General features: G+C 40.7%; 1 protein-coding gene across 8 annotated transcripts in view; it reads right to left on the reverse strand.

Annotated features, from left to right (window-relative positions):
- The window catches only part of LOC119176071 (constitutive coactivator of peroxisome proliferator-activated receptor gamma), an 85221-nt gene that overhangs the window by 9024 nt on the left and 56251 nt on the right, over nucleotides 1-19946 (reverse strand). For 7 of the 8 annotated variants that reach the window (XM_075876759.1, XM_075876761.1, XM_075876764.1 and 4 more), the window contains 3 exons: nucleotides 13678-13841; nucleotides 11262-11524; nucleotides 4525-4734 (listed from right to left, as the gene is read on the reverse strand). In XM_075876759.1, the coding sequence (XP_075732874.1) occupies nucleotides 4525-4734; nucleotides 11262-11524; nucleotides 13678-13841 (637 nt within the window). Of the gene's footprint in view, nucleotides 1-4520; nucleotides 4735-11261; nucleotides 11525-13677; nucleotides 13842-19946 lie in introns of all 8 variants that reach the window. The other variant, XM_075876765.1, reaches the window with a different exon arrangement.

Below are 19946 nucleotides of genomic sequence, written 5' to 3' on the forward strand. Positions count from 1 at the left end.
AGAGCATTTCTCCCCGTTTAACTTTCCTGCCTCAGCTGGCTCCTCCCTTTAAGAAAAAGCGCACAAAATGCTAATGTTTGAAGGTCGGTTCGAGGCCCTTGATTCGCTGTGGCCGCCATGTTGTCTCAGCTCGCCTCGCCATTGGCCCGATGCTCCCTCCGGGAGATCATCGTCTGCTGCTTGTGCGTCGCGAGGACATGGCTCTTGAAAATCGCTACTTTGTTACGTGTTCACGGTTCGATGATCACTTAGGATATAATTACACTTTAGTTAGGAACCGTGGGAGGATGCGCGATCAGGTTTCTACAAGCGGGCACGCAGTCTACGAGCGGGCACGCAGTCTACGAGCGAGGTGCGTCATCGGAGTCGTCTTTAGCCCTAACTCCACCGACAGCGAGACTGCGGGCAGGAACGACGCGCTAGCGCACTCGTGGCGACGTGCTTCTTCGCAAGCAATGAAGCTGTAAGCGGTGGCACGATCAGATTACTCCGAGCAGGCGCGCGGTCTATGAGCGCGGCACGTCATCGGAGTTTTCTTTAGCCCTAACTCCACTGACAGTGAGACTGCGGGCAGGAACGACGCGCTAGCCCACTCTTGGCGACGTGCTTCTTTGCAAGAAATGAAGCACATCACTCGCTAGCTCCTCTGAACCACGTACAGGCATTTTACGCATCGGCAGCGAACCACACAATGAAGCTTGTCACCCCCTCCCCCCCCCCCCCCCCGCTTACTGCCAAGAATTGCTCAAAACAGCGGATAGCAGTTTTCCGCGCTGTCACTCGAAAATGTAATGCCAAGCGCAGTGCGCGCCGTTTTTTTTTTTTTTTTTTTTTTTTTTTTTTGTCATCGTAGTTACACATTTCACGCATCGTCACCGAACGCCGCCGGCAAGTGCATTACGTGCCGGCTGCACTGTCCACACGGCCGCGCACTCCACGGTCATATAGAGTGCTGTCAATAACCTTTTGAGATGCGACTAAACGTGCTTAGAGCCGTGCTTGGTATCGCCACGAATGTCTATAAGTGTTCTGAGGCAATGAAAGCCTCGTAGATAAGCGTTTCCGCGACTGGCCATATGATGATGCGTTTCACGGCTAGAGTGGCAAAAGAGCATGTATGAATCAGGGGCATGAATTTTTATATGCCCATTTTGCATAATTAAATATACTGCTAAAAATTCCTGTGCCATCATTCTTCTGCCCATAACTTTGTTATTTGGAAGGAAAGCGTAGGCCGTCATGGTGTGATCCATTTTTCTGATGCAATAAACCTCTCTCCAAATAAAGAAATATTCAGTGATTATTTGTAATCAAATAATTATGCTAATTGCAACTTAAGCACAAGAAATATGTATAATAACTTTGGTATATAGTCTTATTCAATAACAATCTTTTCTGTCATGCCTATCAAACCACTCCTTCATACCTTGGTTTGAAATCCATACTTGTTCTTTGTAAATCATGAAAAGGTGGTTATGGGGAAAAACAAAAGGAAACCAAGGCACACTGGTTAGAGACCAATCGCCTGAGAAGTTCAAATATCATGAGACAAACCTGAGCCAAACTTTTAGGTGTTTTAGAGACGTAAAGAAAAGTTGAAACTTTAAACACAGTATTCTCAATTCTGTTATTTTTGTTTGCATTATGCTCAGCTCGTGGAGCAGATATCTGGGCAACCACTGCACAGATTTTGATTACGTTTATTTTGTAACGCTCCTTGAACTGTGCTTCAGGGGGCTGTAATCTTAGTTTTTCATTTTTCTCCTTAAAAAATTTTTTATAGGGTTTCTTGTTTGTGGTGCAAGTGTGTTCATTGCAGTGTCGCAAATAATTTTGTGAATGTAGCCGCCTTCAACATACATTTTGCTGTGCATACAGTAATAACCAACTATTTTTGTCATTTTATAAATCCTCCAGCCCCTCCAAGAGGTTTAATAAAAAAAAATTGTTTCTCATTAAGTATTTGTGCTATCGCCTTGAAATTTTTATGGATGCACGGTGAGGCCATTCTTAGTGTGTGCCAATTAGCATCATCATCCGACCAGAAACAAGAAATTTCATTGTCAAAAGCACGTCTCCCCTTCATTTGCATGTCATTGCCTGTAAAGGTAGTTTCACTACAATGTAGAAATGCGAAGCCGTGAAAGAACCTATCAAAGGAAAATTCGCTTTGCCGCGAAGCCCCCCTTAACAATACTTGCTGTACGTGGTCGGAAAACACTGCCGATCAATAGTCGAGGCCACCGAGAACACGCGAGGCAAATATTACAGCGCAGCACGCGGCCTGTAATTCACAATGAATTTTCTAAATTGCTTTCTTCCCTCGGCAAATGACACTACAAGCTCAAAAATCACTTGTGCACAGCCAAAAAGGGATACACGGCTCTGGTCACAGCCACTGGCTGATTTGAGCATGGTGCTCTCGTCGTTACCAGGGCTGCCACTTGTCCACGAGTATATGCGTGATCGCACTGAAAATCCACGTAATTGAAGGACAAAAAAAAAAAGAGGTGCTCAAGGTCACGAGGTGTATGTGTCGTACTTTCTTTCGCCATGCCATTCCTCCCAGCTTAACTTCTAACTATTTCGTCGGGACAAGAAGAGAGAATGCAATTGCAGCGTGCGATAAATTTTTGGAACTCCGCTCGAACTGCACTGATTCTAGAAACTTTGCGGCGGTAAATTTGTGAGGCAATAAGCATGTTTACTGGCTCCATGGCTACTTAAAGTGTGACAGGGCCCCTTTAAAAGAACATGCTACCCTCAAATCAATTTTTTATTTTGTTAAGCTTGTTATGACAGCTTATATGCTCCAAGTATAATAAATTTGAAGACATTAAGTATCTTAGAGGTTATCACTCGCATCCTACCAAAACTACTACTCCAGGTTGTTTCGACTTCCTTTGAACAAAAAAAAATTGCACTTGCATAGAGCCCCTATTTCAATTCAAAAGAAATAATGTGCAGGTTAGTTAGGTCATGATAAATATTCCCTTTATTTTATATGTCATACATACCACTCGAGTTCGATTCGAAATTATTCGGTCAAAATCACTATTCATTTCGAACCTAAAATTCACTATTCGCACAAGCCTACACAAGACGCCATGCAGCTTAGTCGAAAAACTACTGCATACCACCCACAGAGCAACAGTGTTACAGAGAGACTAAACAAGACTATCACCGATATGCTATGTATGTACGTTGACTAAGACCACAAAAACTGAGATGACATCCTCCCTTGCGTCACATCTGATTACAACAGTGCTGTGCAAGAAACAACCGGGTTCACATCACTTCAGTTATTTCCCGGCAGGGAGGTCCCTACAATGCTGAATGCCATGCTCCTACTAGATAAGTCCCAGATTAGTGTCAAGACAAATGAATTTATCAGACTCATGGACGCGACTCGCAACCTTGCAGTCAAACGAATCAGTAAGGAACAACACATCGACTCGCTGCACTACAACACTCTCGTCGTCGCAATGTCTGTTACTAACCCGAAGAACGAGTATGGTTGTGGACACCCATTCGACAATGGGGCCAGTCGGAAAAGTTGTTGCAGCGCTATTTTGGTCCCTATAAAGTTCATCATCTCAGCAAAATGAACTACGAGGTTCTTGACAAGGACAAGGCTCGTCAATCCCGCCGTTCACAACAGCCACATGTCATCCATGTTTCGAGAATGAAACCGTTTTACCAACGCTGACTGTTCGTCAAACTCCCTTGTATAGACTTGTTGGGATTGTGAACATCCCCTAGTTAACTGGTTATTGTACGTGTTTTTTTTTCATCTCGTAATTAGCCCTGCCCCGGTGGTCTAGTGGCTAAGGTACTCGGCTGCTGACCCGCAGGTCGCGGGTTTGAATCCCGGCTGCGGCGGCTGCATTTCCAATGGAGGCGAAAATGTTGTAGGCCCGTGTGCTCAGATTTGGGTGCACGTTAAAGAACCCCAGGTGGTCGAAGTTTCCGAAGCCCTCCACTACGGCGTCTCTCATAATCATATGGTGGTTTTCGGACGTTAAACCTGACGACTCAATCAATTCATCTCGTAATTATGTTGTGACATCGGGACAATGTTCTTTGGGAAAGGGGGTAATGCCGATAGTATAAGTTCTGCAAGCATTGGTTTTATAGATGCTGGCAGGCTTGTACGTGCCGCTGTTAAAAGGAGAACGAAGACGAGCTTGCAGAAAAGACGATAAAGTCGTATTGTCAGTGGTCTATGCAGCCTGATGTCCTTGTGTACTCTACAGTTGTAGTTACAGTATAACGTGACAATATGTATTAAAGCTACAAATAATGGTTTAGCAAAATATTTAGTTGGGTGAGTTGGCACAACATATATGAACAAATGGAAGCCTGACAAGAGGACTTAATAATTTGCTTCCTCTGCCTTCTTTCTCAAGTCCCTTTGTTCTTATGCTGAGCTAACATCCATTCCTTACACAAAGTAGCATGAGATAGCTGTACACAATTTCACCTCTCGCATCCAACATAAAATATGGAAATATACGCACTTACATCATGATGTAATAATGAGGGAACTGATGTTTGCAACTCCCTGAGATCCCGATGAATTAGGTGAAACAGCTTTCCATCGAAGCATAGCCAAGGCGCAGCACTTGACACGGGCGACGGTTTTCCACAGACACAGAGGGCCATGGTCACACACTGAATCCCAATCATTACACATGTTGAGACGGAAACCAGGTCAGCATTGATCTCACTGTTCTGCTTGAAAAGAAATAACAATGCCATAATTAGAAGTATGTTTGGAAAGCTCAGGGTAATACACAAAAGTCAAGCTAAAGGGCCTACACATGACCTCTGCAATGAGTGCAATATGTCGACACTTTACCATGAGAAAGAAATTAAATGCATGCTTAGCAATTTTACAAAGTGTTAAAACTTGGAACAAAACCAAGGGCACAGCGGAGCAGGAGAGGGGACTTGTGTATTTTCTTCACTGTCCGTTTCCAAAAAATTTTTTATGCTGTCGTCGACCTTAGACTAAAATTCCCCATGCATGAAATCATCTAGAATTCTGACTAAAATTCCTTCTCACATTTGAGAAGATACTTCAGCGTCAGTATTGTGAACTTATAGGCTGGTTGATATGATGCCCAGACATAACTAGAGATATCTTTCCTTTTTTTTGTGATCAGTAGGTTCTCGATAATTCAAACGCAAGAGAACCCCAAGATATTGTTTGAATTATCAGAAGTTCTCATACAATTACTTTTGGCAACATACCAACTTTTGTTGAACCATTCACCCATAAAAACCTAGAAATTTCGAAATTTGGAGATTGGAAAAGAAGGGAGACAACACATGACAGAACAAAACTATCATGCATTATTATTGATTTTTCATGAAACTGAGTATGCTCCTGAAAGGATTTCAGAAAATATCGGCATTTCATTCCTCATCAAACTCCTCTCACAGCCCAGCTACATCATATACAACTCAGAAAGATAACCAGAATAGTCTTCAGATGTCATCAATCATAATGGTACTGTATATTATGGTAAGTGTGCATGCATGTGTAATAAAGGGACATAATGTGATGTGCCCCACGACAGCTAATAGCCCTTTAAATATCTTGGTATGCTTTTTTTTTTAAGACAGCATCAATGTACACCCGTCTGCAAAATAAGTCAGGACGTGCAAGCAACGACCGCAATCTGATAAAACTGAATCGCCGAACTTTCTGGCGTGATGAGTGCGCATGCGCGTCCTTTCGCTTTCAGAACCATATCTTTTTACTCACTTGCAGCGTACCAAGTGATTACATGTAGCGTTTTGCACTATGCATCACTTTCTTTCTTCGATCCGTGACATGCTAAATTAAACGGGGGCACAGTGGCAGTGAATTGTATGGGACTCGCTCACGCCCTGATTGTCTCAGTAGTGAACCGGTGCCCCACACATCATTACTTCTCATCTTTGCTTGCGCCGTGAGGAAAAGAATGCGTGTGCACATAACATTAAACATCTTGTCACGCAGAATACGTTGGTTCGATCTCCAGGAGAACCGATATTCTTTATTTATTCACATTTACCCTGTGTTCTCACTCGTGGACAATGCTGATTTTTTGTGTTGTACCACCACCGCATATGTAGTAACCGACACCAGAGTTTTCGCGACACTGGAAAAGGAGATATTACCACTAGCGCGTTAAATGCAGCTCTGTGTTGCCCCTGCAGCAAGACACGAACATTTTACCGTCACCGTGCCCCCGCCGAATTGAGTGCATCACTGATCGAAGAAAGAAAGCAATGCCTGGCGCGAAATGCTACATCTAATCATTGATCCGTTGCAAGCGAGTAAAAAGATATGAATGCGAAAGTGAAAGGCATGCACACTGACCACGTCAGATGGCATGGCGATGCAGTTTCATCAGATTGCAGTCATCGCTCGCGCGCCCAGACTTATTTTTCAGACAGGTGTACAACTACATAAATGATTTGAGCATTCTTTTTCTTTATTCCTCCATCAATGCACGATTGTTCACACACATGCTTTGGTGGCTGGTTTGAACACTTGGCAAACAGGTAATCTGCTTGAATGACTCAACAGCTAGAAGTGAAAAAGCTGTCAGATATTTTTTGCCACAAGCAATAAAGAATTTTGATTACTCGAACTTATGAAATACAGCTGTCGGAATGAAGCGGCTTTAAAGTACATTGAGAGCACAGTGACCCAGCCAAAATTTTTTAAATTGACCTACTTTCAAATATTAGAGCTTAAACTGTCATGAGTGTAGTTCATTTTCACATACATTTGGTGTGCATGCATATATTACTATATAAGCTATCTAGCTTATGCAGCCAGCTACCATGATCGTATCAATGCTTAAAGGGGTCATGAACCACGTCTAAGATGTGTTTTCTCACCCATGCCTGGGTGAGAACACACATCCTGCAGATAGCAAACACTGTAATGAGCATCTCCGCCAAATCTTGCAGTCGTGCGAGCCAAAGCGAGCTAACAAGCGGAGCATGAAGTTGCTATTTTCTCAGGCGCCCTCTTTCTATACCAAGGTCCACCCTCGCTCACTTGAAAGCTACAGGCTGCTACTATTTAACGTCAGAGAGCGAGTAGCATGCCATTGGCCAATAGCTAATATAAATAACGTGAGACATTTGAATCAAATGCACTTTTTGCCACAAGGTGCCGCCATGTGCCAGTGTCGTGCTCCATAGTCTGACAACATCACATAGCTACCACACTCAAGTGCAAAAATACTAACAGGAGAGAGCGAGTGTGTTTCATCTAGCATGCTCAAGATCATGATGTTGCACAGTAACCTTTTTTCCTTATATCCTCCCTGCTTAGGTTCCAGCGTGCCGAGAAGAGAGACAGCGCTTGAAGTGTACAACAATCACCACTGACTGAACTCATTCCTGGTGAATTCGAGGAATTTATTGCCATAGAAAATATATGGACACTCCCAGTTAATTTTTACAGTCACCGTCATGCTCCAAATATGTATGTGTGTATATACAAAAAAGGCACAAAGAAAAATAGATTGGAAGAGAAAAATTTCATAGCACCCAAGCGAGGATTCAAACCAGGAACCCCTTGGCTTGCATCACGCCGCATTAGACCACTCAGCCACATGACATGCATGCGCCAGGTTACCAATGCCCAGGTATTTATAGACACCAATTGCCGCTTGCGGTACACAGATCATGCAAGAGTGTTTTCTGTCACGTAATGGCATGCTTTTTTTTTCTGCCATGCACCACTCCTACATTTTCTTACAATTATGAATTGCCCTTGAGATGCGCATGAAAAATGGGCCCCTTTCTGTACCTACTTGCGAAGTGGAACGAAAGAGAAAAAGTACGCCACAAACACCGTATTCAGATGCCACCGTGTGGCAGAAGACACGGAGGGGTCATTCTGCACACCACACTTTCAAAGAAAAATATTTTAGTGTCGGGTCCTGTGTTGTTGACACTTGCAGCATGTTGCTCAAACACAAAGGTATAACAACTGCAACAGTTTGTTAATTCACGCTTGTCCTGCAGGTACCTGCGTGTGAAGCATCCTTTTTTGTGCTTCAGTAGGAAGCTGCAAGTATCGAGCTCCTCGTCAATCTTCGTATAACAATCTTATTTCTTGATATTGCACTCATTGCTTCAACCTTGTGACAGAACTGTAACTTTTTTTTGTGGCAATCAATTTATGATGTTATGAACTCTAATAATAAGTTTTTGACAAGCTTATTGTAGACGACAAGGACTTTATGTGAGACAAAATCAAAGAAAAGATAGTTCTTGCTCAAAAGAAGTGACACCCTACTTGGAAGACTGTCTCATTTTCTCGCAACAGCTGTCGTAAATTGTAGAGGCCTTGTGAATAAAATAGATGAGTTCACTGGCTTAATTGAATCTACGAAGGCGGATATAGTGTTTTGGACAGGATCGTGGCTGATAACATTAATAAGTGATCGTGAGGTGTTTCCTGGCCACTTTAGCATTTACCACAATGATAGGGCAAGAACAGGCGGAGGGGTGTTTCTGTTTGTTCACACTTCTTTACGTTTATCTGAACTTTATCTTGTGCATGATGACGTAGAATCTGTCTGGTGCACGGTGACCCTTACCGACAACATGAAATTTATTGCCAGAACATTTTATCAACCGCCAAATTCTAACCCAGCCGTGTTACAGCAATCGTACGGCATAATTTCGAAGACATCGAATCAGTTTATTCTTGCTGGTTATTTTAATCTACCAAACTTGACATGGTCTAATAGAACACTTATCGCCTTGACTGGTTGTCGCAAAAACATTAACATGAATAAGATCATTGACACATTCGGTCTTACTCAATATGTTAGTGTGGCCACAAAAAACAATAACATTTTGGATTTGCTTTTTTGCAATTCGTGAAATATAGTAGACTCTGTTACATGTATTCCAGGTATTAGCGATCATCTTGCTATTGTAGCAACAATCAAGCATGCGATCAAAAGACCAAAGCCTCGCCGATTCATAAAGGTTTATTTTTATGACAAGGGCGATTACTCTGCTATTTTACAAGAATTATTTGCTCATTTGCCTATTTTCGATTGTCATTGCGAGAATGTCAATGTTTTACAGTTGTGGTTTCTCTTTAAAGAGAAAATCATGGAACTAATGAAGAAGTAAGTGCCAAGTACAAATGCGGAAAAATTCAAAAAATGTAAGAAGCCATGGGTGTCACTAGCAATTTTTAGAATAATAAGAAGACAATGAGTATACAAGGCATATAAAAGAACACAAAGTAAATATCGGCACGATAGGTTAGTGGAGGTAACTCATGAATATAAATCTGAAGTATGTAGTGTAAAGCATCAATACTTCAGTCGATTGAATGAAAGCATGAAAACTAGCCCCAAGCTTTTTTGTAGATAACTAAGCAACTGCAATGCTGATTCAACTGGAGTGGACAAAATTGTTCATGACAGTAAGATCTTGTCCAGTGACATCAATAAGGCAACGTGTCTCAATGATTTCTTTCATTCTGTATTTTCACCTGCGAAGGATACTGTGAAATTATTCACACTGCTTGAGCCCCTTTTAGCAACTAAATCAGTAATGCCACTGGTTGAACTCCGTGTCAATTATATCGAATCCTTGTTAAAAAATATAGATGAAACTAAGGCACCAGGCCCAGATGGCATTTCCCCCCACATATTGAAGTGCTGTGCCTGGTCAATTACATGTTATCTTTATCTAATATAGAAAAAAAACTCTTATTACTGGAAATCAGCCTGAAGACTGGAAAATGGCCTATGTGGTTTCTATTCATAAAGGTAGTTCCAAGAAAGAGGCCAACAATTACAGGCCCATTCCTTTACTATCAATTCTCTGCAAAATATTGGAGCACATACTGTATAAAGGCACAATGAAACACCTACTTCAACACAAATCATTAGTCGATGTTCAGCATGGTTTCCCGCAAGGGCCTGTCTTGCACAATGAAACCGATTGAATTCTACCACGATTTAGTGACTGAGGTGGACGATAATGAAAAAACAGGCTGCATTTCTTTTTTTTAGATTTCAGAAAAGCCTTTGATACCGTGTCCCACCCTTCGTTTCTTCACAAAACTGAAATGGCAAATATTGAAACAAGGTGCTAAAATAGATTTCCAGTTATCCGTCATAGCGTTGACAATGTGTTGTTCTGAATGGTGTCACTTCGTCTAAGATAGAAGTAACATCGGATGTCTCTCAGGGATCCATTTTAGGGCCACTGTTGTTTTTAGTTTACATTAACGACATTCTTGATGGAATATCCGCTGAAGTACATCTATTTGCTGACGACTCTGTCGTATACACAAAAATAAAAAATGAAAAGGACCACATTGCATTGCAGGCTGACCTTACCAAAACTACAATATGATGTGAGAAGTGGAAAATGCAACTTAACGTTAAAAAATGTGTTCATGTGTCTTTTACTAAAAAAAAGAAAATGAATGAAACACATTTTCTGAATGATGATGTCATTCAACGGCAACCAAAGTATAAATACCTGGGTGTAAACTTTGTGAGCGACTGTTCTTGAAATGCGTATGTGCATGCTGTGGTTGCAAAAGTCCCCAAAACACTAAATTTCACTCAGCGTAATCTGAGATCGTCATCTGCTGCTTGAAAAATTACTGCTTATATTTCGTATGCCCGCCGGATTTTGGAATATGCGTGTTGTGTGTGGGATCCACAACAAAAGCCTTTGATTGATCTCATTGAGAGAATGCAGAACAGAGCAGCAAAGTGGTATAAGCGACGCGACAGCGGTACCGAAATGAAAAACGTGCTGGGATGAGAAGCGCTGTATTTTCGCAGGAGAAAATGGCGCTTAAAATGTTATTTCAGATATACAACAAAAAGACTAGCATTAACAAAGACAAGTACTTTAAGCCGCCGTATCATCTGTCCAAAAAATGCAATCATCCCTTAAAATTAAAGAATACCGGACTAGAATGAACTTATCAGCATATTCTTTTTTGTTCACACTGTAGTACAGTGGAATCATTTGTCTTGCGACCAAGTGTGCTGCAATAACGAAGACTTATTTTTTCAAGCTGTAACCCCCTGCTTACATGCTTTTTGGCAAAGCAGGATATTCCTGAATAAATAAATAAATGAGATCGTTCCAACGATTACCAGGAAAAGTGGTTCATGACCCCTTTAACTGCGCTTGCACAATTATGTACATACAAATAATAATTAATTTAACTATTTGCATGCATCTGAACTCACGGGGATTCGCCTTTTTAAAAGCTCAAGTTTTGTCCCAGATGGCAGGATGCATTGCAGGATCAAAGCACAAAGCTCTGGTTCCTCGATGATTCTGGCTCGAAACAGATGATGCAGCACACAACAAAACACCACATAGGTGGGAGGGAGCACGCTGATCTCCTGAATCTGGTCCTCCATTTCCAAGCAACCACAGAAGAGTCGCCAGCGCACAAGATGCAAGGATGGGTCTGGAGACCAGAGGTGACTGAGCTGTGGTACTCCGCCTGAGGGAGGGGAGTGGTGACAAAAAAAGAAAACACTTTACAATGACGGTACTAAAATACTGGACTTCACTAATGACATGGTAAACATCTTTTCGTGGCACAGTTCTATGACAAGTTCATTCAGACTCCTTCACTAGGCTTGATTCTTTGTGTGGTGTCCTTGATGATTGCTCTTGAGTTCTAAGTCAATAATGTAGTCTAATTAAAAAGTGCACTAAATAATAGAGTACTAAAAATTATTGGTCCTTCATCCTTTACACCACGCTCAGGGCCTTTAAGAATATCGTACACAAAGAAAAACTGGAGGTGACCCTAGTCCTTTAGCTCAGCAACACAGTCCCACAGTACTTGTGATTTCATATTGGGATTGTTGAAGCAAGGCCACAATCTTACAAGGCAGAAAGTGAATCTGGAGATAATATATGGCGCTTTTATGACAGAAGGGCCAGTACTGACCAAAGTGCCAGGTCATGACACAGGATGTGATTAATGACAATGTTTAGTGACTGTATAAGGGCCTAAAATTTTTAGCACTAATAATAATAATAATAATAATAATAATAATAATAATAATAATAATAATAATAATAATATCTGTTGTTTAACATCTCAAAACTATGAAATGATTATGAGAGATGCCACAGTGAAGTGCTCCAAAAATTTAGACCATCTAGTGTTCTTCAATATGCACTGACATTGCACAGTACATGGACCTCTACCATTTTGTATCGGAAAAAATACAACCGCCGCAGCCAGTGTCAAACCCGCGAGCTTCGATTCAATACCTGAGCAATGTACCTAAGCACTGATCTACCAAGGCCGATTTACAGCTACAATGTTCTTTTATGATAAGGACAGATACGAAGGAGTAGGTATCTGCCATTTGTAATTCAATGACTTTAAATTGTCAAAGGCTAAAATCTGTGTGTTCGTTCATCCATGTCAGACTTCTCTCTTCTGATCTCCTGCTGGATGCACAGACTTTTGTCGTCATACAGGTATGCTGAGACCAGTGTGTTGTGAGGGCACAAAATGCCTTTAGGGCGTGGTGCGTGTAATGGGTTACAGTGACTCACCCAGAAAAATGCAATGCATGCCATTTACCGTATTTACTTGTGTAATGAACCCACTCACATAATGAACCCACCCCCATCTTGGTCCTTGAAAAAAAGAAAAAAATTGTAATGTATCTGTTCATTTTATTTTGGTGTAATAGCCAGTGTCGTTGATGATTGAAACAACGTTAAATCAAGCCGTTTTATCACAAAATAACGACGCACTAAAAGTCAGAACAAAGTTAGGCAACCACGCGAAACAATTGCAAGAAGCGCGAGCCCGAACGACGTCAATCAAAATTGAAAAGTCGCGCCTTTCGTGGTAGAACACCATCTGTCGAATGCCGAAGAAACTTTTTGCTTGCTGGAGCATCGGAACCAAGCGGCTGGACGACACTTCGGCGTCGATCTGTGTGCATTCGTTACAACAAAAAACAGGAAGAGCCTTGGGCTATAAAAAATATTTGTCGGTCATTTTGCGGGCCAAAACAATCATGCAAAATTTTTGCTGTTATAACTTCTGTGACCTTTTTTTTTCCCACCTATTCAACCCTCCCCTCAAATTGGCATCAACATTACTGAAGGAAGGGTGGGTTTATTACAGGAGTAAATACGGTGTGCCAGTCAGTAATCGTCATAACTGAGTGAGTGGAGGGAAGATCTTTTGAAGGTAGCATGAATAATGGCAACAGTCTTCAGCTACATAATTTATTATATATAGAAAATTCTATAAGGAAGCAATGAAAGAAAATAAAATAACTGTGTGCATGAGGGAACCACTAATGAAATGCCATTCGTTATATTATTATATCTTGCTGCACCTTTTTGTTGTTTTTTTTAGCTAGGTTAGCCAGAGTTGGCTGGAAAACACAGCAAGTGCATGTAAATACTAATTATCGTAGACATAGCATGCAGTTCTTCTGAAGTGAAGTTCTAACCTTGAGGAGTAGAGTGCAGCAATTTTTAGACTATTAGGATGAGCTAGGACAAGTAGAATCAACAATCTTTGCAAGTGGTCAATTATTGCGAGAATTCAGGACAAGTAGGATGCTAATCATTACTGTAAGTATCAAACTAGCCAAGATATAAGAGACCTACCTTGAATATGCATAGAAGCAGTTGGCACAGCCTCATCTACAATTCCAATGTATCCAGGGTATGTAACATGCTCCCTTATAATCACTGAATTGTCGCCTCGGAAAAGGATCCAGTATATTCTTTGCCTGACCGACCGAAAGCAGATATGTGCTGGTATATTTAGACTGAAAAAAGAAAGGTAGAAAAAAAATTAACATGTAAAATGTCGACACATCATATGTGTAGCTTTACGTTACCAGGAAATATAATGGGTGATTTCAGATAAAAACAAACAGGAGTCCTCGTCACCATAACAGATTTTGATGTTTTCAACTATGAACAATCAATCTGAAGTTATTTTTGTGAAAAAATAACTTTTTTTGCAAGTGTATGCAGATAAAAAATACATATACAATTTTCAGCTGTCAAGAACTTTTTTTCACCACATTCGCAATTTGTGCAGTCAGAGTGGACTTAGCACACTTGTTGACTACAATATTTTTTCTCATCAGAGAACACGTGAAAGTGCAACCTTATATGTATTTTTTTTTTTGTGTGGACAAGATTTGGAGAAAAAGTCCCGAACACAGTGAACGGCTAAAAGTGTTCATATATTAGGAGCACTTTTGCACAGGTATACATGACCAGGTATACATGCACAGGTATACATGACCGAAGCAGGACATTATCAATATGATTCCAATCATGTTAGTTGAACCGCCTAAAATTATCACTAGTAATCAATCTAGCTGCACTAAATAAAGAACCTTCCGTGCGTCAAGAGATGCAATAAAATGCTGCTAATTCGTTTCTGTTTGATTCTTGAAAAAAAGATCTGCCGGACGTTACTATGGGGAATGATGCCCGTGGTTCAAAATTTAATTTTCATGTTGTTAAACTTAGAGTAACTGTATATGGTCCCTACAGGACCAGAGTAGCGCATAGGTCTGCCAACTTGCCTGGCTAGCAACCACAGCTATGCGGTAAAGTCGTTTTCTGTTTTTGCAGGTGATACGCCTGCAGTGTTGTATATCGACATACTTGGCTTGCATCATTCACGCAATGTTACAAGTACTTGAAAGCCACTTTTTTGCCCGATTGCGACGAAGTGCAACGTAAGAGCCAACTAAATAACATGGTAAAAAAACGTGACATTCTTGCTCAGAGAGTGGCGAAAAGTGCAGAGCGAAGATTATCAACTTCTTTTGTCTTGCGGCATTCTCATTTTGTGCATTTTCAGAATTTTTGACCAGACAACAAGCAAGAATATTCAGTATTCACATCACGCTGATGAAAAGCGACATCAATTGATTTTGTCATTACATGAAATTACCTGAGTAGTGAATATAAGCAATGAAGAATTATGCCCGATGCTCTTGAAGTGCGTAAGAGTATAGCGACGCACTCTTCGCACAATTCGCATTGTGTGATGCATGATTGTTACTTCACTGTTCAAAAATGCTTTATTACACATGTTAACACAAATCCTTACTCAATATGCAGCCTACATAAAGTCAGTTTAAAGTGCAGTTTGAAATTTCGGCTTAGCTTTGCAGTAGAGTACTGTAATGCCACGCAAAAGATTCGAGTTCGATTCCCAAGTAAGAAAATGTTTTTTTACGTAGGTTTTTTTTTGGTGCAATAGTGGTTACAAACATTGCCGGCTGTGGTGCGCACATAGAGCTGATCCACAGTCACTTGCACACATCCATGAACCAGGTTCAGAAAAGGCGCGAACACTAGACAAATTCGCTTCAAATTTGACTGTTGATGATTTGCGCCAATGCAGCGGCGGTGTTGGAAAACACAAAAGTGGCCTGAGCGTCAGCTTCTCCGCAAAGCATGGTTGCTGGCGGCATTAGAAAACAGTAGCGCTTCTCTGGTGCCGTAGGGACCATATACAGTTACTCTGGTTAAACTGGACAAGTGGTGAACCAAAATGTCTGCCATCCCAGAGCTCAATGCTGCATTTTTCCAATGAAAAATAAAACCAGCTTCCTTCAGAGTTCCATTTTCTTAGCTTTTTAGCTTCCTTTTCTTAGAGCTCTATTTTCACAGCTTTCATTTTTTTCGCAGTTGCCGCCAGTCATCCCTATACCTTTCCACAACAATTAAAATACAGTAGACTCGCAATAATTCACTCTGATAATTCATATGTTCGGTTAATTCAAACAAAATTCAATTTTTTGGTTGGCCCTCCTTTCTTTCAATGTATTTAAAAGCCTCTTAATTCAAACTTCATTACTCAGTTAATTTACACTTTTTGCAGTTCCATGCCACAAAATATCTGCTGCTATCCCATTACTATTTAAAAATTTTCATGCTTACCTATATAATCCTAGCAGTCTAAACATGAAAAATAAGCACCTCAGGCCTTCAAGAAAAAAGGCATTGCTAGTAAACAAATGTTTGAAACAAAGCACACGCATGATAATCCGTGGTGCTTTTCAACTAGTATAGAGAGTTTTGTGCTGAAAGCACATACCTAAAGCAAAGGAGCAGTTGGCAATTCATGATTTCTTCAAAAGGTCTCATCAGCAGTCAAAGGCCAATAAACTTGTGGCCCTTACTCCTCTGCTTTCTGTTCAATGCGTGCAGTTAGGGTTTAAAAACACTTTAAAAAATTTTAAATGTGATGAAATCAATGCCTGATCATAATGTGTGGTGTCACCTCACCCAAATTCAGAGGTTCCTTTCAGTATGAATTAACGAGAGTCAACTGTATAATCATTTCAGAGGCATTGATGAGTGCCATAAAGCTGTTCATATCTGTCTGCATGTCATGCCGACTTTTATAAGTGACTTTTTGTAAATGTTGTTAGATAATAAGATAATATATGGAGCACATTAAAAAAATGTTGTATGCTTACTTAAATATAAAATAAACCAATAGCTTTACGGCACAGAATTGACTCTTGTGAACATGCTTATGCAAAAATCTTGAAATTAGGTCCCATCTGTTAATTTTAGGATGACAATGAGTCTATTAATTGCTGTAACTCATAAGCCGTAACAGAGAGCTAAAAAACCAATTTCAGTTATATCAGCACAACAAATCACATCTACGTGCCAAATTTCATTACTTCATCTTTAAAAAATGACAAAGATAGTTTACATTGTCACATCCCCCCTTAAGAAAGGGTTAGAAGAATACGGGGGTTAAGAATAATATAGTTCAAATGAAGAATTGCACATGGGCCAGACACGTAACAGGTAGGCAGAATAATTGTTGGTCATTAAGGGTAACTGACAGGATGCCCAGAGAAGGCATTTTTATTTATTTTATTTATTTAGGTACCCTAAGGGCCCAAATGGGCATTACATAGGGGAGGAATGGGTTGAAAGCCGACACAACGTACAATATTGTAAAAAGAAAGAATCAACACAACAAAAGTGACATTACAATAACATAAAGGCAGCAAAAGTACACAATTGCAAAGTACAGCGTGAAACATATAAAAAAAGTGTAAAAGTGACAGAAAATCTGGTATTTGGAAGGCAGGAACACAAATTTACAGCCTAAAAAAGATGAGCATGATGAAGACAAGTTACAGTGTATTTTGAATAGCTAGAAAAGCGAGGAGTGCGGTTTGAAAAGAGGAGGTGTCTGTTTGGTCCACTAGGCTACTAGGTAAAGAATTCCATTCATTGATTGCCAGAACAAGGCGTGAGTTCTGATATTTGTTTGTTCGGGCAAAAATTGGGCCAACTTTGTGAGCGTGGTCAGCGCGTGCGGACGTATAGGGTGCCGCGAGTATAAATTTGCGAGCGAATGGTGTTGGATGATGGTACAGGGTGTGAAAAAAAGTTAATCTTGACAACTGCCTGCGTTGGGTGAGAGGGGGGAGATTAAGTTCGTCCTTCAAGGCAGATACACTCTGGTATCTTGAGTACGATGACAGAATGAAGCGTGCGGCCTTGTTCTGTACGGATTCAAGCATGTTAGTCAGACACATCTGATGTGGATGCCAGATGTTTGCGCGTATTCTAGTGAAGAGCGGATAAGAGCATTATACGCGTGAAGTCGTGTCTGTGAATTAGCTAAATAAAGGTGACGCTTGAGCAGGCCGAGCTTTTTACACGCCTTCGATGTGATTTTTTCTATATGGGGGGTCCAGCTTAAATCGGAGGTGAATGTAACTCCCAGATATTTGAAAGATGAAACTGTTTCTATTTTGGCATTATCTATTAAGTAATTATAAGTTTCGGATCTTGTCGTAGAAGAAAATTGCACATGCTTAGTTTTTTCTACGTTTACTTTCATCAGCCATTTTTCGCACCATTCAGTTAGAGTAAATAAATCATGCTGGAGTGTAGAAACATCGTCGGAAGTTACTATTTCTCTATATATCACACAGTCGTCGGCAAAGAGACGAATTGACGAGGAAATGTTACATGCGAGGTCGTTTATATAAATCAGAAATAGTAAAGGGCCAAGTACTGACCCCTGGGGGACTCCTGATGAGACACCCACTGGGTCAGAAACGTGGTCATTTAATTTTACAGATTGCAAACGGTCTGTTAAAAAACTACGAATCCAGTGGGTTGTTTTGTCATCCAGATTAAGGTTACAAATTTTAGCCATTAGACGTTGATGTCGAACCCGATCAAACGCCTTCGACAAATCGACAAAAATGGCATCGGTACAAAGCAACCTGTGCTGCGAAACGTGGAGGTCAGTGACCAGCTCAAAAAGTTGTGTCTGACATGAGAAATGTTTCCTAAATCTGTGTTGATTGCTAATGAAGAAGTTATTCTGATTAAGGTGGGTTACAACATTCCAGCAACTTGCAGCTGATTGAAGTAAGTGAAATAGGCCTATAGCTGAGGGGATCAGACCAGTCGCCAGATTTGAAAAATGGTAGGGTATGGGCAAATTTCCAATCGTCCGGCAAGCAACCTGAATCTAGGGATTGCTGAAATTACATACTCTTCTTTAACTCTTCTTTAACTGCGATCGTTACGCCGCCCCCGCGAGAGCCGCACCTGTCCTTGCGAAAAATTTCGAAGTTTGAAGGAAGGGTAAGATGTTTATTTGATATTCCATCGGAAAGCCATGTTTCTGTGCCGATAATGATATCGGCTGAACATGTGTGCATAATAGCTTTAAGGGTGTCAAGCTTTGGAAATATACTGCGGAAGTTTGCTAGGAGTAAGGAAACTGGGGCTATTGTTTGGAAGCTACGTGAGCGACTAACAGTGTGTCACCTAGAGGAGGGTTGATTTTTTGCAGAAACCTGGACTACTTGGTTTATGGATGAATCATAGCGGTAAATGCCGCGTTCCGTGTGAAGCTTGTTAAAGCGCACATAGTATTTTCCTCCGTCAGTTCTATTTGCCTTTCCGAATTCACGCGCCTCTATTTTTGATTTAAAGTTCAGAAATTTTACAATGAGTGGCCTATGAAAGTTAGGTCGACTGCGACCAACGCGGTGAGCCCGTTCAATGTCGCCAACGTCATGCCGGAGATGCTTAGAAAAAAATTCCCTTACAATACGTTCCGATTCCACGTAGTCCTCATGTTCGACTTCATCAAGACCCTTAATTATAAGATTGTTTCTGCGCATGCGGTTATTCATGTCATCTACGAGCTCTTCATTGGCCTTGTTAATGTGAACTTTCACTTCTTTAACGGAATCAGCGGCGGCATCGATGAGAGGGAGACAAAAATTTAGGTGGGCAGATGATATGAAAAAGTTTGCAGGTATAACGTGGCAGGAGAGAACACAGCACCAGGTTGATTGGCAGAACATGGAACCCCAAGACCGCATATCCTGTATGCCCAAAAACAATGACTTTCCACAAGTCATTTTTCCTTCAGACAGCGCAAGACGGGAACGACCTTCCCACTTACATCACCATTTCATCTCAGTTTGTCCAATTCAAAACTACCATAAAAAGCCATATTTTATCTTTTTAATTACGATATACTGCCGTTTTTCTATTTTCTTATTACTGTTAGCACTCCTTGTTTTGCTTTTTTTTTCTTCATCTATCATGGTTTTTTTTTTTTTGCCCAGCTCTCATGTAATGTCCCTTGAGACCCTTGAGGTACTAATAAACGAACAAATAAAAAGAGGCTTTTCCTTTCCAGTAGGCTTATTTAGGCTGATGTTGATTATGAGAACCAAAGATTCCAAGAAATTTTTAAAGCCTCATAAATCCCTCTTATACACTCTAAATCAGTCTAAATTATAACTTATGCATTCAGGAGTTCTAATTTTATTTTCTGTTTATCTCAAAGTAAATGACCGACAATGACGAATGAATGCAAAAGTAAAATTTGAATT

The sequence above is a fragment of the Rhipicephalus microplus genome, chromosome X, assembly GCF_043290135.1.
Source record: "Rhipicephalus microplus isolate Deutch F79 chromosome X, USDA_Rmic, whole genome shotgun sequence".
In the NCBI taxonomy this organism is placed as follows: domain Eukaryota; kingdom Metazoa; phylum Arthropoda; class Arachnida; order Ixodida; family Ixodidae; genus Rhipicephalus; species Rhipicephalus microplus.